The 26,726-nt window shown below is 40.1% G+C and overlaps 1 protein-coding gene across 1 annotated transcript in view; it reads left to right on the top strand.

The window, feature by feature from the left end:
• The window catches only part of LOC126341185 (small subunit processome component 20 homolog), a 219,754-nt gene that overhangs the window by 25,651 nt on the left and 167,377 nt on the right, over positions 1 to 26,726 (top strand). The window contains exons 3-7 of the mRNA XM_050001756.1: positions 11,160 to 11,493; positions 11,568 to 11,786; positions 14,326 to 14,607; positions 18,921 to 19,171; positions 25,909 to 26,485. Coding sequence (XP_049857713.1) covers positions 11,160 to 11,493; positions 11,568 to 11,786; positions 14,326 to 14,607; positions 18,921 to 19,171; positions 25,909 to 26,485 — 1,663 coding nt within the window. The remainder of the gene's footprint in view (positions 1 to 11,159; positions 11,494 to 11,567; positions 11,787 to 14,325; positions 14,608 to 18,920; positions 19,172 to 25,908; positions 26,486 to 26,726) is intronic.

The following is a 26,726-nucleotide window of genomic DNA, read 5'->3' as shown; positions in this document are numbered from 1 at the left end:
ATGTATGTACTGGTACAAAGGTGGGGAAAAGCTGCTGAAGGGAGCAAATGTATCTACAGGTGGTAAAAGAGGTACTGTAATTAATAAAGAAATATAGGGTAACCACCTCGGCTGTTTCACACACCTGAAAGTAATAAAGAGATGACACGGCCTATCAGCTAGTGAGCTACAGATGATAATGTGAGGTTTCAAGAAAAAAGACAGAACAACAAAAATAAACAAACACCAGGAGTAAGAATCGTCTATACTTACGTTATTTTTCTTACCTCAACAGTGTGGATAGACATTGACAGAGGTGAAAAAAGAGAAAGCTGCAGAACTTGACTGAACTAATTAGAGCATTGGGGTGGCAGTGTGTGACTGAGTCCTTCAACTGTTTAATAGCTGTGGGAGTCTTTGCAACATTCCAGATGACACAGAGTAGTTGGCTTGTTGGAAATAAATAAAAAATTCATCTGAACCTTAGGATAACCATTAGAGCACTTCATTCGTGTGTCAAAATCGAATGTGCAGCACTTTCTTCCCTCGCTTACTTTCATGTAGGCACTCACTGAGTGCAATCTTAACATATGTGTGCACCCTCTCATGCAGCAAAGGAAACGTGGTAGTTAGCTGTGTGACAGTACTGTGGGAGGCTTATTGGTAGACCACTGAGCCTACACACACTGCAACTTTGCAGCCTATGCACACCCACATGCATTCAACTTTGTTATGAAAGTTTCCCAAACAGTTGTGTAATTAGTTGCGGTGGTGTCAGTCGCCTTCAGTAATTCCCATCAAACAGTGCAAAGTTTATTTGCCCTCTCTCTTACTCATTGTAGGCATCGTGTGGATTAGGTACATGCTCCCAGTGCTCAAGTTACCACCCAGCTTCTTGTTGAGCCATGTATGTAAGATATTTGAGACACTTTTATTGAACAGATGACATCTACTATAGATCCGTGTCAGATATCTCAACAAACCAGTTTCTGACCTGATAAACCTTGCACAAAACAGGTACTCCCCGTTTAAAGCAGTTTTGAACTTGACAGACTGACAGAAACAATTTTGAATGACCTTTTGGCAGCCGGCAATTTGTGAAATTATGCATTATCATCAAAGAGTATGATACATTGAGAACTGCTGGAAAACAGAATTTTCATTAATTATACAGAAGACTGTTCACCAAAGCAAGATCATAAAAAGGATTAAAAATGTCACAAGACTTTATTGTTAGTCAAAAATTCTTAAATATCTACCAAACAAGGTGGCGCAGTGGTTAGCAATTGGAAGGATGACAGTTCAAATCAGCATCTGGCTATGTAGATTCAGGTTTTCCATGATTTCCCCTAAACAGCTCCAGTCAGGTTCCAATGGTCACATGCTACGTACCTGCAGAGTAGCAAGTTACACATTTAGCTTTTTCTACATTTTATTAGTAATTCTGAGATGGATAGAAAGTGCACATGCTGTGTGTGGATGCAGAAGGAACTAGTCACGGTTCGCGAACTGCCATGGTCAGCCATCTTCTGGTTGATGCTTCAGGATGTAACAGTGGCACACACACACACATATCCATCCGCACATACACAGACACAAGCAGACATTGGCCTTTAAATATGTCTGCTTGTGTCTGTGTATGTGCGGATGGATATGTGTGTGTGTGTGTGTGTGCGAGTGTACACCTGTCCTTTTTTCCCCCTAAGGGAAGTCTTTCCGCTCCCGGGATTGGAATGACTCCTTACCCTCTCCCTTAAAACCCACATCCTTTCGTCTTTCCCTCTCCTTCACTCTTCCCTGAAGAAGCAACCATCGGTTGCGAAAGCTAGTAATTCTGTGTGTGTTTGTGTGTTTTGTTCATTGTGCCTGTCTGCCGGCGATTTCCCACTTGGTAAGTCTTGGAATCTTTGTTTTTAATATATTTTTCCCATGTGGAAGTTTCTTTCAGAAAGAAACTTCCACATGGGAAAAATATATTAAAAACAAAGATTCCAAGACTTACCAAGCGGGAAAGCGCCGGCAGACAGGCACATGAACAAAACACACAAACACACACACAGAATTACGAGCTTTCGCAACTGGCAGTTGCTTCATCAGGAAGGAAGGAAGGAGAGGGAAAAATGAAAGGATGTGGGTTTTAAGGGAGAGGGTAAGGAGTCATTCCAATCCCGGGAGCGGAAAGACTTCCTTAGGGGAAAAAAAGGACAGGTGTACACTCGTACACACACACACACACACACACACACACACACACACACACCACACACACACACACATATCCATCCGCACATACACAGACACAAGCAGACATATTTAAAGGCAATAAATATGTATATATATATTAAAAACAAAGATTCCAAGACTTACCAAGCGGGAAAGCGCCGGCAGACAGGCACAATGAACAAAACACACAAACACACACACAGAATTACGAGCTTTCGCAACCGATGGTTGCTTCTTCAGGAAGGAGAGGGAAAGACAAAAGGATGTGGGTTTTAAGGGAGAGGGTAAGGAGTCATTCCAATCCCGGGAGCGGAAAGACTTACCTTAGGGGGAAAAAAAGGACAGGTGTACACTCGCACACACACACATATCCATCCCCACATACACAGACACAAGCACACATTTGTAAAGGCAAAGAGTTCGGGCAGAGGTGTCAGTCGAGGCGGGAGTGCAGAGGCAAAGAAGTTGTTGAAAGACAGGTGAGGTATGAGCGGCGGCAACTTGAAATTAGCGGAGGTTGAGGCCTGGCGGATATCGAGAAGAGGATATACTGAAGGGTGAGTTCCCATCTCCGCAGTTCGGATAGGTTGGTGTTGGTGGGAAGTATCCAGATAACTCGGACGGTGTAACACTGTGCCAAGATGTGCTGGCCGTGCATCAAGGCATGTTTAGCCACAGGGTGATCCTCGTTACCAACAAACACTGTCTGCCTGTGTCCATTCATGCGAATGGACAGTTTGTTGCTGGTCATTCCCACATAGAAAGCGTCACAGTGCAGGCACGTCAGTTGGTAAATCATGTGGGTGCTTTCACACGTGGCTCTCCCTTTGATCGTGTACACCTTCCGGGTTACAGGACTGGAGTAGGTGGTGGTGGGAGGGTGCATAGGACAGGTTTTACACCGGGGGCGGTTGCAAGGGTAGGATCCAGAGGGTAGGGAAGGTGGTTTGGGGATTTCATAGGGATAAACCAAGAGGTTACGAAGGTTAGGTGGACGGCGGAAAGACACTCTTGGTGGGGAGGATTTCATGAAGTCGTATCCCTGCTGGAGAGCCACATTCAAGGTCTGAGCCAGTCCCGGGAAGTATTCTGTTACAAGTGGGGCACTTTTGGGGTCCACCCTTCTGGTTGATGCTTCAGGATGTAACTGTGGCAGCTTGTTTCACCCACGGGCTCTGCTACCGATGCACTTTCCTGTGGGTCCAACATGGGGGATCCGACCTCACTGCAAGGTGAGTGGTGGGTGGTGAAGTATTTGCATTATTTGATACAGAGGGCCAATGTGGAGGGCTGACCATCTGGTTTTGTCCATTCATCCTGTGAGTTGACAAATGGTCGCTCCTTCAGCAGGATCCAAGCAGGCACATGGGGGGAGGATTTGCTAGTTATTGGGAGCTCCAATGTTAGGTACATTATGCAGCCTCCTAAGGAAATATCGTTAACTGCCAGAAACAAAGCCAATGTGCACGCGGTATTTCTGCCAGGGACCTCATCCAAAATGTGAAGACCTCATGTGCTATCAAGCGTGCAGGCTGCAGTCACCTGCAAGTCATGGCTCATGTAGGCATCACTGATGTCTGTTGCTTGGGTTCTAAGGCTATCCTCAGTTCATACAGGCAGCTGGTAGAAGTTGTGAAAGCTGCTGGCCTTGCACATGGGATACAAGCAGAGATCACAATTTGCAAAATTGTTCCCAGAGTAGACTGGAGTCATTTGGTTTGGAGCCGAGTGGAGGGTCCGAGTCAGATCATTGAAATTTCTTATGTTGAGAAAGGAGAAAGAACAGTTTGTTTGGAGAAAAACTTATATAGCCAGTATCAGATAAATGCATATTTTATTTTCTACATCCCATTTCGACAGGCTTTGCTGTCGTCTTCCGTTATTCAAAACTTGTTGTAATGAGACCTGTTCATTATGAATTGGAACCTCGTGCCATGTTGTCATATTAGTAAATAAAATGTTTCACATTATGCGAAGATTTGTCAGAAATAAAATCTTTAGAGTCAAAAAGCATATTGTACAAGTGGCAACTATACCATACAGGCCTTCTAAGGTGGTTCATCAAAGATGTGGAACACGTCAAGGTAATGTAAACAGATGTGCTGTTGTACGTATTACTGTCTATTGTTATATAATAGAAAGAAACATTCCACATGGGAAAAATACATTAAAAAAAGATGCTGTGACTTACCAAACAGGAAAGCTCTGGTAGATAGACACACAGACACAAATATCAAGCTTTCACAATCCATGGTTGCTTCATCAGGAAAGAGTGAAGGAGAGGGAAAGACGAAAGGATGTGGGTTTTGAGGGAGAGGGTAAGGAGTCATTCCAATCCCGGGAGCGGAAAGACTTCCCTTAGGGGGAAAAAAGGCCAGTTGTACACGCGCGAGCACACACACACACACACACACACACACACACACACACACACACACACACACACATACACACATATCCATCCACACATACACAGACACAAGCAGACATTGGCCTTTAAATATGTCTGCTTGTGTCTGTGTATGTGCGGATGGATATGTGTGTGTGTGTGTGTGTGTGTGCGCGAGTGTACACCTGTCCTTTTTTTCCCCAAGGGAAGTCTTTCCGCTCCCGGGATTGGAATGACTCCTTACCCTCTCCCTTAAAACCCACATCCTTTCGTCTTTCCCTCTCCTTCCTGAAGAAGCAACCATCGGTTGCGAAAGCTAGTAATTCTGTGTGTGTGTTTGTGTGTTTTGTTCATTGTGCCTGTCTGCCGGCGCTTTCCCGCTTGGTAAGTCTTGGAATCTTTGTTTTTAATATATTTTTCCCATGTGGAAGTTTCTTTCTATTTTATTTACATCATTATATATATATATATATATATATATATATATATATATATATATATATATATATATATATATATATATATATATATATAAAGATTCCAAGACTTACCAAGTGGGAAAGCGCCGGCAGACAGGCACATGAACAAAACACACAAACACACACACAGAATTACGAGCTTTCGCAACTGGCAGTTGCTTCGTCAGGAAAGAGCTCTCCAACCTCAACTCCTTTGGTTCCATCAGATTCACCTGGTCCTACTCCAAATCCCATGCCACTTTCCTAGACGTTGACCTCCATCTGTCCAATGGCCAGCTGCACACATCCGTCCACATCAAACCCACCAACAAGCAACAGTACCTCCATTATGACAGCTGCCACCCATTCCATATCAATCGGTCCCTTCCCTACAGCCTAGGCCTTCGTGGCAAACGAATCTGCTCCAGTCCTGAATCCCTCGACCATTACACCAACAACCTGAAAACAGCTTTCGCATCCCGCAACTACCCTCCCAACCTGGTACAGAAGCAGATAACCAGAGCCACTTCCTCATCCCCCCAAACCCAGAACCTCTCACAGAAGAACCCCAAAAGTGCCCCACTTGTGACAGAATACTTCCCGGGACTGGATCAGACCTTGAATGTGGCTCTCCAGCAGGGATACGACTTCCTAAAATCCTGCCCCGAAATGAGATCCATCCTTCATGAAATCCTCCCCACTCCACCAAGAGTGTCTTTCTGCCGTCCACCTAACCTTCGTAACCTCTTGGTTCATCCCTATGAAATCCCCAAACCACCTTCCCTACCCTCTGGCTCCTACCCTTGTAACTGCCCCCGGTGTAAAACCTGTCCTATGCACCCTCCCACCACCACCTACTCCAGTCCTGTAACCCGGAAGGTGTACACGATCAAAGGGAGAGCCACATGTGAAAGCACCCACGTGATTTACCAACTGACCTGCCTGCACTGTGACGCTTTCTATGTGGGAATGACCAGCAACAAACTGTCCATTCGCATGAATGGACACAGGCAGACAGTGTTTGTTGGTAATGAGGATCACCCTGTGGCTAAACATGCCTTGATGCACGGCCAGCACATCTTGGCACAGTGTTACACCGTCCGAGTTATCTGGATACTTCCCACCAACACCAACCTATCCGAACTCCGGAGATGGGAACTCGCCCTTCAGTATATCCTCTCTTCTCGATACCCGCCAGGCCTCAACCTCTGCTAATTTCAAGTTGCCGCCGCTCATACCTCACCTGTCTTTCAACAACTTCTTTGCCTCTGTACTTCCGCCTCGACTGACATCTCTGCCCTTACTCTTTGCCTTTAAATATGTCTGCTTGTGTCTGTGTATGTGCGGATGGATGTGTGTGTGTGTGTGTGGTGTGTGTGTGTGTGTGTGTGTGTGTGCGTGCGCGAGTGTACACCTGTCCTTTTTTTCCCCTAAGGGAAGTCTTTCCGCTCCCGGGATTGGAATGACTCCTTCTCCCTTAAAACCCACATCCTTTCATTTTTCCCTCTCCTTCCCTCTTTCCTGACGAAGCAACTGCCAGTTGCGAAAGCTCGTAATTCTGTGTGTGTGTTTGTGTGTTTTGTTCATGTGCCTGTCTGCCGGCGCTTTCCCGCTTGGTAAGTCTTGGAATCTTTGTTTTTAATATATTTTTCCCATGTGGAAGTTTCTTTCTATTTTATATGCAAAGAGTTTGGGCAGAGATGTCAGTCGAGGCGGAAGTGAAAGCTTGATATTTGTGTGTGTGTGTGTGTGTGTGTGTGTGTGTGTGTGTGTGTTTTTTATTGTGTCTGTCTACCAGCGCTTTCCCGTTTAGTAAGTCACAGCATCTTTTTTTAATATATTTATTGTATATTGTGTTTTTGAAGACATAACAATCCTCTGTGAGTGCTACATATGTGGACATGACCTGGTTGTTAATGTTTTATTTCTAAAAAACATGTGCTTAATGTTCTACATTTTATCCAATAATGTGATAATTTGGCATGATGTTCCCATGCACAATGAATATCTTTGAAGACCATAAGATAATTGCATAGCCATCGAAACCAGTTATAATAATAATAATAAAAAAAAAGTATGTTTGGGATGGAGAATTGTTGGACTGCCTGTGATAGGTCAGGGGTGCTCTGCACAAAGGAAGCAGCTACTTGGGTAGCAGAATACTTGTGGAGTGCTCTTTGATTAACAAGTTTAGGTGAAAGTTAATTGTTGGATGTTTTTACTGGCCACTCGATTCCACCATGGCCATTTTTAGAGTCTGAAAGAAAACCTATGCTCAGTAGCACAGAAATACCCAGATCCTGCAATATTAGTTGGAGGTGACTTTTACCTACTGAGTATAGACTGAAATTTCTATGGACACATTCCAGGGAATATGAACAGGCAGTGTTACGAAGTAGTTTTGAACATGTTTTCAGAAAACTGTCTTGAGGAACTAACTCAACAGCCCACTTGCAATGGAAATGTTTTAGACCTTTTAGCTGCAAACAGTGACCTCATTGATGGTGTCAGTAAACAGACAGAGATTAGTGATCATGATGGTTACGAAAGTTAGTGAATCAGTCAAAAAGACTAAGATTATTTTTTTGCTTGATAGAGCAGATAAGCAGCTACTAGCATCCCACTTAGTGAATGGGCATCACTTAGTTCCAGTAAGGCAGTGGCAGAGGGATTTACGGGCAATGCTCAAACGGATTGTAAATTATACTCTGGAGAAGTATGTGCCATGTGAATGGATTAAGAACAGAAAAAACTCACCATGGTTTAATAACAAAATCCAGAAAATGCTGAGGAAGCAGACTGCTGCACTCTTGGTCCAAAAGAGAACACAGAAATGATTGCAGGGAAAAGTTAGTAAGATTCATGCGTCAGTATGATGATCAGAGGGTGAAGCATACAGCAACTACTTTCGTCATACCTTAGCAAACAGTCATGCCGAGAACCTGAGACAATTCTGTTCTACATAAAACCGCTTAATACGTTCAAGGTTTCTATCCAGTCACTCGTTGACGATCAGGTGTGGTGATAGAAGATAGCAAAAGGTAAGCTGAAATTTTATTAATGGAGTTATTAACTGTAGTAACCATCATTGCTATGATGGCATCATGATCACTAATCCCTGTCTTTATACTGATGCCATCAGTAAGGTCAGACGTATTTGCAGTTAAAAGGTCTAAAATATTTCCATTGTAAGTGGGCTGTTCAACTAGTTGCTCAAGATAGTTTTCAGAAAATGTGTTCAAAAGCACTTTGTAAGATTGCCTCTTCATATTCCCTGGAATGTATCCATAAAATCCCAGTCTTTGTTTGGTATGTAAAAATCACTTCCAACTAATATTTCAGGATCATACAAAAATACCAACATTTGAACATTGCAGAGACTCCTATGGGGGATTTAGTCATAGGTATCCCTGTTGTAGAGAAGCAAATGAAAGAGTTGAAAACAAATAAATTGCCAGGTCTGGATGGAATCCCAGTTTGGTTTTACAAAGAGTACTCTGTAGCATTAGCCCCTTAAGTTGCTTGCATGTATCGCGAATCTCTCACCCAGGGCAATGTCCTAAATGACTGGAAAAAACACTGGCAACTCCCATATATAAAAAGGTTAAATGAACTTATCTTCAAAATAACAGACCAGTATCCTTAACATTAGTTAGCTGCAGAATTCTTGAACTTATTTTCAGTTTGAATACAACAAAAGTTCCTGTCCACAAATCAGCGATGTTTTAGAAAGCATTGCTCATGCAAAACTCAGCTTACTCTGTTCTCACATGATATCCTGTGTGCTATGGATGAACAACAACATGCAGGTTTAGTATTCCTAGGTTTCCAAAAAGCATTTGACTTAGTACCCCGCTGCAGACTGATAATGAAGGTACCAGCATATGGAATAGGTTTCCAGATATGTGAGTGACTTCAAGACTTCTTAAGTAATAGGACCCAGTATGTTGCCCTCAATGATGAGTGTTCATCAGACAGAAGAGTATCATGAGGAGTGCCCCAGGGAAGTGTGATAGGACCACTATTATTATCTATACACACAAATGTTGTGACAGACAGATCAGCACCAAATTTGCCAATGATGCCGTGGTGTATGGGAAGGTATCATCATTGAATGACTGTTGAAGGATACAAGATGACTTAGACAAAATTTCTAGTTGGGGTGATGAATGGTAGGTAGATTTAAATGTAGAGAAATGTAAGTTAATGCTGGTGAGTAGGAAAAACAATCCCATAATGCCAAATACAGTATTAGTAGTGTGCTACTTGACACAGTCAAGCCAATTAAACATCTGCACGTAATGTTGCCAAGTGAAATGTAATGGAACAAGCATGTAAGGATCATAATGGGGAAACCGAATGGTTGACTTTTGTGTATTGGGAGAGTTTTAGGAAAAGGTGGTTCCCCTGTAAAGGAAACAGTGTACAGAACACTACTGCGACCCATTTTTGAGGATTGCTCGAGTGTTTGGAATCCCCACCAGGTCGGATTAAAGGAAGACATTGAAGCAACTCAGAGGTGTGCTGCTAGATTTGTTATCGGTAGGTTCTGTTGGCACACAAGTATTATGGAAATGCTTCAGGAACTTAAACAGGAATCCCTGGACAGAAGGCGACATTCTTTTTGAGGAATGCTATTGAGAAAATTTAGAGAACTGGCATTTGAAGGTGACTGCAGAAGGATCCTACTGCCGTGAATGTACATTTTGTGTAAGGTCCACAAACATAAGATAAGAAAAATTAAAGCTCATGCAGAAGGACTTAGGCAGTCATTTCTTTCTCTGTTTGTGAGTGGAACAAAGTGAGAAATGACTGTTAGCGTAACAAGGTATCCTCTGCCTCTTACCATATGTTAGCTTGCGGAGTATTTATGTAGATGTAGATGTAGAACTGCCCAGATGGTTCCTTTGCAAGAGCACAGCTGACTTCCTTCCCTTTTCTTGAAATAGTCCAACCTTGCACCCAGTCTCTAGTGGCAAAGTTGTCAAAGGCACATTAAACCCTAATCTTCCTTCCTTCTTGAATGTCTATATAGCCAGTCAACCAAAATCTTAAGACACAAAATCTCTCTTATGTGGTGGTGCTATAAACACTTCAAAGGCATTAAAGAGAAATTAACAGCTAGACTAAAAGTGTTTTCCCATTAAAAGGATTTTTAGCTGAACAAGCATCTAAGACCCATGTGCATAATTTTTGTCTTCAAAATAGAAAAGATCAAAGACACGGAAGATTATGGGGAACAGAACTGCATTGGAGGATAGCATAGGCTTACACTTTCGTTTCTTAGACATACTCTAGCCATTGGAAGTGAGAACTCATCTCCGCAGTACATCAAGAAATTGGTTAAGTAAAAGTGATCACTGACTGTGTACGGAAGTTGGGCAGTGCACAGCTATGTGAATAAGAAAGGGAACACAATATTACACTTCTTTAGAACTCAAACACGTACCTACAGTCTCTTGGCACAGCAGTATGTAGAAGAAGGCATGTATGGTTATCTTTACCTGTTCTATTGTTTATGTTCTGCCCATGATGCACCTTTGTTTGTATTTCACCCTGATTTTTTTCCCCATGACCTTCCTTATCCACAATCATAAGAAGAATATATTTCATTTACATGGATACAATGAACACACACTGGGAGCTCAACCATATCATTCTTACAATCTTGTATTATTACAGATATACTTCTTTAACATTGTAAATATCCCCTTACTCTGCTGTAGTTTCATGCAGGGGGAGTGTGTTTCATGTCATATCTTGTAAGACTTGTAACATGAATCACGTTATTAAGAAATTATAACAGTCTTCTCCTCCCTCTCCCTCCCCCCCCCCCCCCACTCTCTCTCTCTCTCTCTCTCTCTCTCTCTCTCTCTCTCTCTCTCTCTCTCTCTCTCTCTCTCTCTCTCCGGCTGTGTGTGGGAGGGGGGGGGGGGGGGGGGGGGGGGGGCTTGCGTGCATGCATGCATGTGTGCACACGCTTGCACTCACGTGTTCGTACATGGGTGTGTATGTGATATGTGTGCGTGTTTGGGTAGATTAGCCTATGTATGAAAATTAACACCATTTTACAAATTTTGTGATAAAAAGGAATTTTTTGTTTGTTTTAGGTTGGTTGTGGCTCTTGCACAAGATCTTCGTCAAGAAATTTATCCTTTTTATCAGGATATCTTACAAAAATTAATTCCTTTGCTGTCAAGCAAAGATGCTGATCAATTAGAGTGGACATTCAATTGTTTGGCTTACTTATTCAAATTCTTGTGGCGATATCTGGTGAAAGATGTGGATGCAGTTTTTGATAGCCTGATTCCTCTTCTTGGAAATTCAAAGCCACCTTATATAAATAATTTTGCTGCTGAAAGTTTTGCTTTTATTGCACGCAAAGTCAAGGACAAAACAGGATTCCTTGCTTTAATTTTAAAAACACTACAAGAAAAACCAGAGGTAACTAGAGAGAAAAGATTCACAATTTTCCATGGATATTAGAATAATTTCTACAATGAAAGTTTATTTTGCAGGGAGTTTCAGGTTGTGGTCGTTTGCTGTTTGAAGTTATTAAAGGTGTGTCTGGCCAGTTCCATAGCTGTGCTGAAACAATATTACCTTTATATATGAAGTCATTAAACAATGCTGCATTACAACAGGAGTTGTTATTTGATGTGTTATCTCATTTTATGACTGCCCTGACCAGTGGAACCCACCCACAGAAAGCAAATACTTTGTGGACTGCATTATTTGTGAGTACCACAATTTACTTTTAATCAGAGTTAAATCTAATTTTTGCCACAGTTACTCCAGGAGTATTTATGTAAGATAAATAAATTTATGAATTTTGGAACAATTGACAAAATCCAAGTTTTTGGAAGGGGTGTCTGCAAGATGTTCAAAGAAGTAACAATGGATATAATTCTTATAACATGCTTATATGCTTACATGTTCTGAAAACTTTATCCCTTTGGGTAGAGTTGGAGTAGAGTTTCACCAGTAAGTAATTCTGTAATTCATTAGTGAGTGGAAGTATGCAGAATACACTAATATCTTCATTTTAAGTCTCCAGTAGCAGTCTGTGGTGTCCTCATATGTGCTGAAACCTTTTGCCTGTATAAAGTATGAATGTTGATGAAAACTGTCTGTAGTGTAGAGATATTAAAGACAGTATATAGTTTGCATATATTGCATAACATTAGTAAAATTGAAAAAAGGAAGGCATGTGGTGTACAGTAAATAATATTTATGGCAGATGTCACTGAAAGTGGACTTTTCAGATGGTGTTCAGTGTGCCAATAACGTAAGTGTTGTAGGAAGTTATTTGAAGGACAACTTGAACTGTGAGTCAAAAAACTTTTTTTATGAAATTGTAGAGTCAGACCAGGAAATGAAAAATTGCCTGTTAATAGTATGAAAACAAGAAGAAAATTTCTTACCCTTATGGTGAATTATGGTCATTTTGTTGCCAAAAATGCACCTTCTTTTTAGTTTAGTTCCCTTTCAGGTCAGCATGTTTTGTCCAACATTTTTCAGCGTGTGGTGACTATCTTTGAAGTGCCAGTTGCTATCACTTTCTGATACTATGAAATTTGAAAATATCCCATTTCTGCCGTTGCAAAATATGACATGTGCCCCAATTTGAGGCGTACAGTTCTTGAATGACTTTTAAGAATACTCAGTGCAAATGCACCTACTTGCTTCCAGTTCTTGAATAATGTTGAAAAAAATCCGGTGTAGGTGTTGCATAGATTAACTATTCGCACATGTATGTAGGTGACTAACAAGTATCAATCTCGTACTTAATATCTGTGCATTGTAATATTTTATATTTATCTTTGTGATTTCATTAATAACTTCATATCTACAGTAAGACACCCGTGTTTCTTTTTAAGTCAACAATTAGGACAGAAACTTTGAGTAATATATTTATTTATTTTTGGGGATATATAATTAAAGATATCATAATTTACTAACATTATTTATTTTGTCGTCACCACTAGCTGATCACATGGTATTGCCCTGTTTATTTTTATGTCATCTCCAACTCACCCTCATCCCACCAGGAGAGGTGAATGTGATTAGGACCATAACCAATGAACCAAAGACTGTGAAGCCTTTGCATATGTCTCTAAATCAGTAATTTTTTATTTCTGCCCATGTTACCACCTCCTTGCCCCATCTCATCTGTCACTGGAGTGTTAGGTAAGTTATTGGGACTGTCATCTATTGTAGCATATGGAAGTTTTGTTAGTTCGTGGTGATTCCATGACATGATTTGGCCAGACAAATAAAGTACCTCACGGCCTATAGATGACTCCTGACAATAACAGCAGAGGAAGTCATTGAAAGCTTGGTTCAAATGGCTCTGAGTACTATGGGACTTTACAGCTGAGGTCATCAATTCCCTAGAACTTAGAACTACTTAAACCTAATTAACCTAAGGACATCACACACATCCGTGCCCAAGGCAAGATTCGAACCTGCGACCGTAGCAGTCGCGCAGTTCCAGACTGAAGCGCCTAGAACCACTCGGCCACTTCGGGCGGCATTGAAAGCTTGATTCTACATTAAACCTTACACTGCAAGATATCCTTGAAACATTTATCTGCTGATATAGATTTTTTTCTAGGTTTTTACATGCTACCCAACCCACCCATTATGGTGTTGGAATGAATTATTCCATCAGTATTTTATTCTAGATAGTAAGGAATATGATTACCATCTTGTTGTCTTTTTATTTGTAAATAGCTGTTGTGTTTGTTATGCTTTGATGTCACCACTTTTCCACCACCACCAACAACAACAACCCACAAGTATTGGTGTTAAAGGTGTCTCATTTCTACTAATTAGTTTTCGGCACTATGCCACATGCTTCAGGTGTTTCATACCTGTCCTGGAGCATATATATACATGTCGATGCATTCATATATTTAAAAGTGTTTAGATTACCAATTCTCACATATAAACCCATAGCCTCAGTAAGTGCCGTTAAAACACTTGTATATGTATGTAACACGATATGTCTAGAAACACAGTTTTGAATGTTGTCTCTTTAAGTGGTGAGACATCTTATTATGGAGAATCCCAGTAATTATTGAACATTTTTACATGACAAATATTATGTAATTAGTACAATATATTCATTGTACTGTGCAAAGGTGATTTTTCCTCCGCAACTCTTCAGAGCTTGTAAAACATTTATGTGCCATTGACTATAATCAAAGTAAATAATATATACAATATTTATTTATAGTTTATTTTTTCAATGAAATAAATTTATTTGTGCAGGAAACATTGCAGTTTTTCCAGTCATCTTGGTCCAATGATCACAGTCAGCACAACGAGAAGGCTTTGCTGTACCTGTTGAAACTTTTTTATCAGTTAGTTCAGCACAAAAATGGTGTCTTTATTGTGGATTCAGGACTGACAACAAAACATCTGATTAATATTTTAGAGAAGCACAGTCTTCCAGATAGTGTTTTATCAGTCGTTCTAGACATCGGGGCATGCTTGCTTCTTTCTTCCCAGCTAAGACTTTCGCAAGAACACGCTAGTTTGCTTTTACTGAAGGTAAGTGCTTTAACATGAGGAAGTGTACATATATTTTTGAACTGTTCACATTTTCTAGTTGAAGAAGTTGAAATATCAAAAACAAAGCCAGTCACTTAAAAATGTGTGTTCTGTAATAAAACTATAAATCTCTGATAACTGTATCCCTCTTAAGTTTAGTGTAATACATCTTATTTTTAATCATTTTATGTTGTTGTTGTTGTTGTCTTCAGTCCTGAGACTGGTTTGATGCAGCTCTCCATGCTACTCTATCCTGTGCAAGCTGCTTCATCTCCCAGTACCTACTGCAACCTACATCCTTCTGAATCTGCTTAGTGTACTCATCTCTCGGTCTCCCTCTACGATTTTTACCCTCCACGCTGCCCTCCAATGCTAAATTTGTGATCCCTTGATGCCTCAAAACATGTCCTACCAACCGATCCCTTCTTCTAGTCAAGTTGTGCCACAAACTTCTCTTCTCCCCAATCCTATTCAATACCTCCTCATTAGTTACGTGATCTATCCACCTTATCTTCAGTATTCTTCTGTAGCACCACATTTCGAAAGCTTCTATTCTCTTCTTGTCCAAACTAGTTATCGTCCATGTTTCACTTCCATACATGGCTACACTCCAAACAAATACTTTCAGAAACGACTTCCTGATACATAAATCTATATTCGATGTTAACAAATTTCTCTTCTTCAGAAACGCTTTCCTTGCGATTACCAGTCTACATTTTATATCCTCTCTACTTCGACCATCATCAGTTATTTTACTTCCTAAATAGCAAAACTCCTTTATTACTTTAAGTGTCTCATTTCCTAATCTAATTCCCTCAGCATCACCCGATTTAATTTGACTACATTCCATTATCCTCGTTTTGCTTTTGTTAATGTTCATCTTATATCCTCCTTTCAAGACACTGTCCATTCCGTTCAACTGCTCTTCCAAGTCCTTTGCCGTCTCTGACAGAATTACAATGTCATCGGCGAACCTCAAAGTTTTTACTTCGTCTCCATGAATTTTAATACCTACTCCAAATTTTTCTTTTGTTTCCTTTACTGCTTGCTCAATATACAGATTGAATAACATCGGGGAGAGGCTACAACCCTGTCTCACTCCTTTCCCAACCACTGCTTCCCTTTCATGCCCCTCGACTTTTATTACTGCCATCTGGTTTCTGTACAAATTATAAATAGCCTTTCGCTCCCTGTATTTTACCCCTGCCACCTTTAGAATTTGAAAAAGAGTATTCCAGTCAACATTGTTTCCCTAAGTCTACAAATGCTAGAAACGTAGGTTTGCCTTTTCTTAATCTTTCTTCTAAGATACATTTTATGTTAAGTTTTTTTAATTCTTACCCTCATTAAATTTCACATATTGTTCAAAACTAATCGATTTATTTTGACATGCAGCTTCCTTTTTTGTGTGGCTGAACATTTTGAAAGGGTCCTGTCAATTGAAATTTGCCAGTCATGCACATTTCCTTAACTTGCAATTCACTACTCTATTCGCGAGTGTATGAACAGTTACAGAAATCCATTTTTCCATTAGATCAATCTGTATGTTCTTAGACAGTATCAAAATAATGAATTGGCACTCTAATTAAAACATATACAACACACTGATTTTACTGAAAATCTTCATATATTCCAAAAAATAGAACTTGTACCTCAGATTGACGTAGGTTTCACATTAAAAATTAAAAAACTATGCTTGACACTGCCTGTGATGTGGCCTCAAGCACATGCCTTAAATAACTTTACAGTAGTATGGAACTAAGTCTCAAATTGTTGGTTTCATGTTTTCTACAAAATTACAATTAAAGTTAATTTGATGAATTTAGTAATGAAAGAAGCATTGTTCTGACATAAAGTTCTACACTTGTTAGTAATTATATCAATCCATTAATACTGCAGTGCATAAATATGCAGTGCTGATTACATAAACAATGACACACACTGAAATATGAATTACAACAACATTACGCTGATTTAAAATATGCTAAAATGTTTTCATCAATTTTAAATATTTTTTTCCCCCCCTAATCTGATGGGACCAATGATCTCGCTGTTTAGTTCACTGCCCCAAATCAACCTTTTATACAGAAGTAAAGATTCCAAATTTGAAAGATCATGAAATCTAATAGCTGGTGTATGTCTATGCTTAGAAATTTAATAATTATATTAATAAATTACTATTTCAATTAAAATCAGTTATTAAATGGTTATTTTTTCAGTACAGTGTATGCTCTGAGATCAAGACTGTAAGTTGTGTGTAATAAAGGGATACAACAACTGATATAAGGATCGTAAACTTTAGTTAATCTAAAATAAAAATTGTAGTGATACATTCAGAATATGCAATCCCATTCTGCTGTATTAGCAGTCATAACTCTCATAACCACCCTCACCCCCCACAAAAATTTGTTATTATTTAGTTAATCTAAAATAAAAATTGTAGTTAAAGTAGAAAGAAACTTCCACATGGGAAAAATATATTAAAAACAAAGATTCCAAGACTTACCAAGCGGGAAAGTGCCGATAGACAGGCACAATAAATAAAACACACACACAGAATTTCTAGCTTTTGCAACCGACGGTTGCTTCTTCAGGAAAGAGGACAGCTTCACACATCCGTCCACATCAAACCCACCAACAAGCAACAGTACCTCCATTATGACAGCTGCCACCCATTCCATATCAAACGGTCCCTTCCCTACAGCCTAGGCTTTCGTGGCAAACGAATCTGCTCCAGTCCTGAATCCCTGAACCATTACACCAACAACCTGAAAACAGCTTTCGTTTCCTGCAACTACCCTCCCGACCTGGTACAGAAGCAAATAACCAGAGCCACTGCCTCATCCCCTCAAACCCAGAACATCTCACAGAAGAACCCTAAAAGTGCCCCACTTGTGACAGGATACTTCCCAGGACTGGATCAGACTCTGAATGTGACTCTCCAGCAGGGATACGACTTCCTAAAATCCTGCCCCGAAATGAGATCCATCTTTCATGAAATCCTCCCCACTCCACCAAGAGTGTCTTTCTGCCGTCCACCTAACCTTCGTAACCTCTTGGTTCATCCCTATGAAATCCCCAAACCATCTTCCCTACCCTCTGGATCCTACCCTTGCAACCGCCCCCGGTGTAAAACCTGTCCTATGCACCCTCCCACCACCACCACCTACTCCAGTTCTGTAACCCGGAAGGTGTACACGATCAAAGGTAGAGCCACGTGTGAAAGCACCCACGTGATTTACCAACTGACCTGCCTGCACTGTGACGCTTTCTATGTGGGACTGACCAGCAACAAACTGTCCATTCACATGAATGGACACAGGCAGACAGTGTTTGTTGGTAATGCGGATCACCCTGTGGTCTACATGCCTCGGTGCACGGCCAGCACATCTTGACACATTGTTACACCGTCCGGGTTATCTGGTTACTTCCTACCAACACCAACCTATCTGAACTCCGGAGATGGGAACTTGCCCTTCAGTATATCCTCTCTTCTCGATATCCGCCAGGCCTCAACCTCCGCTAATTTCAAGTTGCCGGCGCTCATACCTCACCTGTCTTTCAACAACTTCTTTGCCTCTGCACTTCCGCCTCGACTGACATCTCTGCCCGAACTCTTTGCCTTTACAAATGTGTGCTTGTGTCTGTGTATGTGCGGATGGATGTGTGTGTGTGTGTGCGAGTGTACATCTGTCCTTTTTTTCCCCCTAAGGTAAGTCTTTCCGCTCCCGGGATTGGAATGACTCCTTACCCTCTCCCTTAAAACCCACATCCTTTCGTCTTTCCCTCTACTTCCCTCTTTCCTGAAGAAGCAACCGTCGGTTGCGAAAGCTCGAAATTCTGTGTGTGTGTTTGTGTGTTTTATTTATTGTGCCTGTCTACCGGCGCTTTCCCGCTTGGTAAGTCTTGGAATCTTTGTTTTTAGTATAAAAATTGTAGTGATACATTCAGAATATGCAATCCCATTCTGCTGTATTATCAGTCATAACTCTCATAACCACCCTCACCCCCCACAAAAAATTATTCTTGACTGCAGCGTCAAAAAACTCACTGTTCAGTTTCTGGCAAATATTAATTCAAATTATCATCATTTATTTAATTTTTGGATGCTTTATAAATGCATTAAATACTGTTACAAAGTTGTCAGTATGTGGTTCGTGCGTGAAAGCAATATTTTACATACTTTCAGTTTTAAATTACTGTGGTTATACTAGTTGCCTTTCTTTAAATAGTGATGTCATAGTTCCTTATTGTTTTGCTATTCATATGTAATATTTTCAACATAAACTAACACATTAATACCAAATTTTCAGATTCTTGCTGTGCCACGTCCCACTTTGTGGTTGGAATTCACTCGCAAGATAATGACATATTCAGGGTTTGACTCTCTGGTTTTACCACGTCTTCTCCAGTACTGTAATTCTTGTTTGGTATCAAATGAGGATTGTCACCAAGTCTTATATGTTTTAACCCAGCTGTTATTATATAAGACTCCTCTTTGTGCTTCTGGTTGCGATCTGGAAAAGTGGCATGTGTATCCACTCAACTTTGGACAGTTTGAAAGGTAACTAGTTGGGACATAAATGTTACATTTGAATATACATTTCCTATGGCCTGGACTCTTTTACGGAAAATCACTAATATTTGCATGGTACAGTGAGGTATGAGTTCAGATGAATAAGAAATCATTATAACAGACACAGACAAACAACTGCTCAGAAAGCTGTTCATTGTTTGTATTTATGTTGATGAAATAAAAATTTAACAGCATCCTGCTTGGAAAGATAACTTTTTTCATTTATACAATTGGAGTAGTTGGTGACAGATATGACTACATGTAGGAAGTTTTCAGTCCATGACTTAAAGGAGCTGTTGCCTTACTAGAACAGTATACTAAGACATTTTGACCAGGCGGAGAAGAGAGATAACGAGTTGGAAGAGAAGGTATTTTACAGTGAGCCACATATGCTTCATATACTGATGAGCAGGGTTTCATTATCATATAATTATTAATTTTCTTACCCCTTAACAATTTTTTTTTTTCAAATTATGCTCCGAATAAAAATATTTTTTTATTAATGAAAAATGTCCTGTAACAAATTACATTTCATATAGACAACTAAAGCTGGCTTTTAAAGCTGAAAATAATAAGTTACAAAGTTCTGAAAATTGCCAATAATAAATTCCTAAGTATATTTGTGCACTGGACTTTGACTAAAATATCCTGAAACTTGAAGTCTTTTTTTAGTTCCTGTGTAGCTAAGAAGTCCAACCATGTGCTTCACAATGGTTTCCTGTGAACATAAATCATGGAGAAGCTGGCTGAAGCACAGTGGATGAATGTATCTCATACCACTGGCAAGCACTTGTCACTCAACTGACAAACTGTCATCACTTTCAGTCTCTATTGAAGTAACAGCACATTTTTCTTCACTTTCTGAGCTGCTAAATTCAGTGTCCAAATCAGGATCACTACACTAATCCTGTTTTGAAATAATTGCCTAAACAACAATAAAGTAGAGTGTTTAAAATTGCACTTTTTTTTATTTGTTAAGTATCCAAAGCTGCACACAGTAAACATGACATCTGGTGACAACCTCCACAACCAAAACACAACAGCCCAGCTACAAATGTAGTATCAGGTGCTCTCCAGCCACTGAACATGTAACTGTCAGTGCTGAAACTGCCGGGGTATAAATGGAGTTTTATTTTTTTCGAAGGTCTCTTCTTCAGTTGCCTTAGTATACTCAAGATTTTAAGTTTCTGTCAAAATAATAAAAATTAGGTAACTAAGGGGTTTGTGTAAAGGGGTTAATCTTGCTGTACAAAAATCAGCTGAATATTTCTAAATCCAAAGCTTCACTGAATCCAGTGCCATAAAAGTATCTCACATCAAAAATCTGTAATCAACAAATGCTGCTTAAATCAAACAATGGAAAATCCGGGATGGAATGTAACAATACTTCGACAGTTGCTACTCACCATGTAGCGGAGATGCTGAGTCGTGATAGGCACAGTAAAAAGATTCACACAATCATAGCTTTTGGCCATTAAGGCCTTTGTCAGCAGTAGCCACCCATATACACATGCACACACACACTTACGCAAGTGTAACTTGCATAAACGTCTGCAGTCTCAGAAAGCTGAAACTACACTGCGAGCAGCAGCATGAGTGCGTGATGGGAGTGGTGAGTGGGTGGGGGTAAGGAGGAGGCTGGGGCAGGGAGGGAGGGAAGGATACTCTGTCCATATCAAACAAACTAACCACCAGCAATACCTCCATTTCGACAGCTGCCACCTGTTTCATACCAAGAAGTCCCTTCTGTACAGCCTAGCCACCCATGGCCGTCGCATCTGCAGTGATGAGCAGTCCCCCTCTAAATATACCGAGGGCCCCACTGAAGCCTTCACTGACCATAATTATCCTCCCATCCTTGTACAAAAACAAATCTCCTGTGCCTTATCTTTCCAGTCTCCCACCACCTCCCAAAGTCCCACAGTCCGGCCATAGAGGACTCGTAACTCAGTATCATCCGGGACTGGAGCAACTGAATTACATTCTTCGCCAGGGTTTTGATTACCTCTCGTCGTGCCCTGAAATGAGAAATGTCCTACCCACTATCCTTCCCACCCCTCCTACCATGGCATTTCGCCGTCCACCGAACCTACACAATATACTCTTCCATCCTTACACAACCCCTGCTCCCAATCCCTTACCTCATGGCTCATACCCCTATAATAGACCTAGATGCAAGACCTGTCCCATACATCCTCCTACCACCACCTACTCCAGTCCGGTCACTAACATCACCTGTCCCATCAAAGGCAGGGCTACCTGTGAAACCAGTCATGTGATTTTCAAGCTAAGCTGCAACCACTGTGCTGCATTCTGTGTAGGCATGACAACCAACAAGCTGTCTGTCCACATGAACGGCCACTGACAAACTGTGGCCAAAAAGCAAGTGGACCACCCTGTGGCTGAACACGCTGCCAAACATGATACCCCTCATCTCAATGACTGCTTCACAGCCTGTGCCATATGGATCCTTCCCACCAACACCAGCTTTTCTGAATTGCACAGTTAGGAACTTTCCCTGCAATACATCCTACGTTCCCGTAACCCTCTTGGCCTCAACCTTCGTTAGTCACTGTCCTCATCCATCCAACCCTCTCCCTGTTCCCATTCCAGCACTACCCAGCTGTCATTTCACTGCCATTCTCAGTCTTTTAATTTCTTCTTTTTATTTTATTTCTCTCCTTTCTGCTACTTACCCCCTCCCCCCTCCACACCTTCTCTCCTGCCCTCCATCTACACTGCAACACTTCACTGTCCGCCACTCCCACCACACTATCCCTCCCCCTCCCCGCCACAGCCTCCTCCTTAGCCCCACCCACTCACCACTCCCATCATGCACTGGTGCTGCTGCTTGCAGTGTAGTTTCAGCTCTCTGAGGCTACAGAAGTGTGTGCAAGTTGCGCTTGTGTGAGTGAGCGTGTTTGTGTGTGTGTGTGTGTGTGTGTGTGTGTGTGTTTGTCTACTGCTGACAAAGACCTTAATGGCCGAAAGCTATGATTGTGTGAATCTTTTTATTGTGCCTATCGCGACTCAGCATCTCTGCTATATGGTGAGTAGCAACTTTCCTTCTCTCGTATTGTTGCAAATGCTGCTGAAGTCAGTTTCAGTAGCTTTTCTCTGTGATGCTGATGAATAAATGTTTTAAGTCAATAGAAAAACTTTTGAAAGTGATTTGTTCTGTGTCCAATTTACTATAACATTTTCATTATTGAAGCATTGAGTGTTAGAGCTACAAATTTTTGTCTGTAAGTCCTCATATGCAATGTTATTCTGAGCTCTTCGCAGAGTTAGAAATATGTACACGGTGTAGAATGCTTTGGTATTGGAATTGGCTGATCCAGGGCTCTCTAAGCAATAACTTGCTTCCAGGTAGACAAGGAACAAAACATTTCTTAACAATATCATTAAATCATACTTGTCATTTCTGTAGTAAATTGCTATTTGAGTTAAGCTCAAGAAAGGTCATGACAAATTCTGGTGGTGAATATAGCTGTGCCTGTTCAAGCACATTAGTGGTCTGATATCAAACCGAAACTATTCATTGTGGCAGGCAAGTTCACTAACTCTAAAAAGGTAAAGATAGTTTATGTTCAGATGGACCACTGAGAATGATAGCTGTCGAAGAATGCAAACACAATACGAATACATTAAATACCCCAAAGTACTGGCGCTAGAGCTATGTGAGCTCAAGTTACAGTGTAGCATAGCAGTACAGTGCACGGCTGGCAGCTTGAGGTAGGCTCTGTAGGCAGTGGTCTCGAGGCTGCAGAAGAATGTCTTGCAGTCTACTAGCGGCCACATCGTAGGGTGGAAGCAAATAGGTCCACATTAGCTGCACCTCCTAGGTGCATTGTTAATGAGATAGCAGTGGTGGCATCATGTGGTGCACTTGATGAGACGACATGGTGGTGGTTGTAGTTCAGAACATGTACTGTTTGTTGCCCTTGTTGCCATGGTCCCTGAGAGCAGATATCAAGACTGTCCAAGAATGTACTGCCACGTAGTATGAGTAGGCAACATCCTTGTGCGATGAACATGACCTGTATATGCGTGTGATTGTGTTTTTTCTTGTATTATTCCTCTGTGAGTATAGCAGTGTCACATTCCTTTTTGATCTAATGAAATTTTTCTGTGTTCCTGAAATCTGAGACAAATAACACTGCAATTACTGCTATATTACCAAAAGATCAGTATCAAACTTCGTGCTACACCTATATCTCCGAATAGCTTTTTCAGTAATTTCAGTTGCTTTCCTGTTAATAATACTTATTTGTACACACACCTCTCTTAATCTCTTCTGCAAACTGTTCTCCTCTCTAAAAACCTATAAATATCTGTTACATTACACAACAAAAACAACTGAAGTCCCAGACAAGGTGGCCGCATTTTCATGCCTCTATGGTCCTCGAAAAAGGAATTTTGATTAGAAAATTATCTGTCTTATATGTGTAGCCAGTTTTGAAGGAAATTATTTTTTCAGATTTTTTTTTTTTTCTTTGCAGTATTGATAAATATTGTGATACTTCCTACTCACACATTTATGCAACTGCTCACTTCAGGCAGGCACTTTCCTTGATGTGTTGAAAACATCAAAAGTTATTCCTGTATATAAACAAGGGGATAAAGACAATGTAAATAACTACAGACCCATCACAATTTCCTCCTGCATCTCCAAAGTACTGGAAAAAATTATGTATGAGAAACTTATGAAATTTATTAATAAAAACAGCATCCTATGTAATGAACAACATGGATTCAGAAATAAGAGGTCAACAACAACTGCTATCTATGAGTGCATCAATTCCATCCTAAACCTGATGGACAAAAAACAGGAAACAATAGGAGTCTTTATTGACTTGTCAAAAGCTTTTGACATGGTGGACCATAAAATTCTGCTATCAAAGCTAGAAAGATATGGTATTCGAGGTCTGTCCAACAAGTGGATCAGTTCCTTCCTAACAAATCGTATGCAGGCAGTGTGCCTCAAGCACACAAATATTGAACTAAAATCTGTATCTAATCACTTATCTGACTATAAACAAATAAAATGTGGTGTACCCCAAGGATCTGTATTGGGACCCCTTCTGCTTCTTCTGTACATAAATGATCTAAGCTTAAATATTGATGCACACAAAACAATCATATTTGCAGATGACACCACGATTCTACTAAAAGGAGGCGACGATGAATAGTTACAGCAGACAGTAAACACGGTCACGAAACAACTTAGTAACTGGGCACAGAGTAATCAGCTTGTAATAAATAGTAAGAAAACCGTTGCTCTAAAATTCCACAATGTTCCTAACAAGGACATGTTTATCCCATCAGTCTCTATCAATGTCTCTATCAATGACGAGCCAGTTGGTAACAGTACTGAAACCAAATTCTTAGGACTTTGGCTGCAGAGTAACATCAGATGGAATAAGCATATTGAATATCTCAATGCTGAACTGAGCAAAACATGTTATCTTCTTTTTTCATTAAAATCATGCTGTAGTGAGAAAACAGTATTGAATGCATATAATGCGTACTTTCATTCTCGTCTTAGATATGGGGTCACCTTCTGGGGAAACTCTAAAACAGCTAATAGCACTTTTAAACTACAAAAAAGGGCCATCAGAATCTTGTTTGGGTGCAAGCCTAGAGACTCTTGTAAACCCCTGTTTAAGAAATCTGGTATTCCCCCATTACCATGTGTATACATTATGGAAACCCTTTTGTTCTTTAAATTAAATGTAATAGGCAAGGACCAGTGACTACAAAAAAACTGTAATATACATGAGCACTTTACCAGACAAAACAGAAACTTACATATGACTCAAATCAGCACAGCACTGTGCCAAAAAGGTACTTTTCACATGGGAGTTAAGCTTTATAACAAACTTCCTGAAAACATAAAAGCTATCACTGAGGTCAATACATTTGGAAAATCTCTAAGTCATATTTACAGCATCACTGCTTTTGCTCCATTGAAGAATATTTAAATTTATGAAATGTGTTATATAAATACTTACTTACATGTAAAGTGTATTATTTTAAGCTTAAATATGTATGCCTTGAAATTACTTTCAGCCTGTATATTTATAACTTGACTTGTCCAGTGTCTTGTGCATAAGCTGCTATGTAGGCAACAGGACCAATAAAATACAATCTACAATCCCTATGTAGTGTTTGTGTGTATGACTCCCAACATGAATATCAGATGACACTGAAATAATTACAGTTGATATCAGTGTACTGCCTGCCCAGAGACAGAGCTTTCTGTCAGTTCTTTTCTATTCTTCATTGCTGATTGTTGTAATGGATGTAACAGGAAGGGCAGAGATTGTGACATGTATTTCTTGGTGGTATCTGAAGGAATCATCTCTTTTGTATACTGGTAAAGCTGAACAGCATAGGGTGTGGTTTTTTTTTTTTTTTTTTTTTTTTCTCTTCTTCCCCTACCATCAGAAAGTGTCCAGTGTAGCATCCATACAGTTCTTCTTTCCATGTGGACTGGTTTTTAGTGATGTTCACTTGAATGACTGTATATATTTCAAACAACTTAGCATTTACCTATCATCTCTACTGGTCTTCCAATAATGTACCTCTACCTAAAATTAATGAGACACTGATAAGATCTCAGCACTTTCTAGCTTAACCTTTGTTACACAATTTTGATGTAAACCTATATTCCATGTATAGTTGGAATAGATTCAAAACTTATGATCTTTGCATTCTTGCAGGTTAAAAACTCGCCAGTCACTTGTGAAAGCAACATTCTGTGATTTTGTTATTGACATATTACAATTTAAAACAGCTGAGGAATTGGCTTCCCATTTTGAAGACTGTGTATGTGCATTGATTTGTCTTCCTCATCTGATTCCTCAAAAGGCAGATGAGAAATTTATAAGTGCTCTCATTCAGTTGGCATTCAGATTTTTGTCTCAAAGCTCTGTTAACGACAACAGCATGGAAGTGTCAGAGGAAGAAAGAGGAGAAATGTCGAGAGATGTTCAAGACATTGCCACTCCACAGAGTAACACATTAAATGAGGAGCAACTATTGTATTTCATCTGTCTTGCTATAGAAACAACGGTACATATAATGAGAGGAGACAAGCTGGAAGATATCTTGAAACTTGAAGTAATAGATGACTTATTACCATATGCATGTAAACCAAGGTTTGTAAATGCATTGCGAGCAATTGACATATATCTAACTGCAATCAATATAAGTGAAAAGGATGATGATGTCCGCCTTACACTTCTGAAAAAATTACATAACAAACTGGAAAGGAATCTTTCTTCACCTTTTCACAAGGTAAGCAGGCATTGTTTTTGTGGTTGGGTTGTACAGTTAAAAAAAAGAGTGACTCCTCAGCATGTCATGATATTTTACTTCTTTTGAAGTGTTTCGTTGTACTATTATGAACAATTAAAATAAAAAATACAAATATTCCAAGATTTGAACTTAAATTCAAAATTGTTTTGGAAACCCTTTTAAGATATTAGTATTGAAATTGTGTTGCTTGAGGCTTTCCCAGTGGGCTATTTGTTGAAAT

Source organism: Schistocerca gregaria, chromosome 1 (genome assembly GCF_023897955.1).
Source record: "Schistocerca gregaria isolate iqSchGreg1 chromosome 1, iqSchGreg1.2, whole genome shotgun sequence".
Lineage (NCBI taxonomy): Eukaryota > Metazoa > Arthropoda > Insecta > Orthoptera > Acrididae > Schistocerca > Schistocerca gregaria.
The sequence above is the reverse complement of the archived record's forward strand: the minus strand, read 5'-3'. Positions and strand labels throughout refer to the sequence as shown.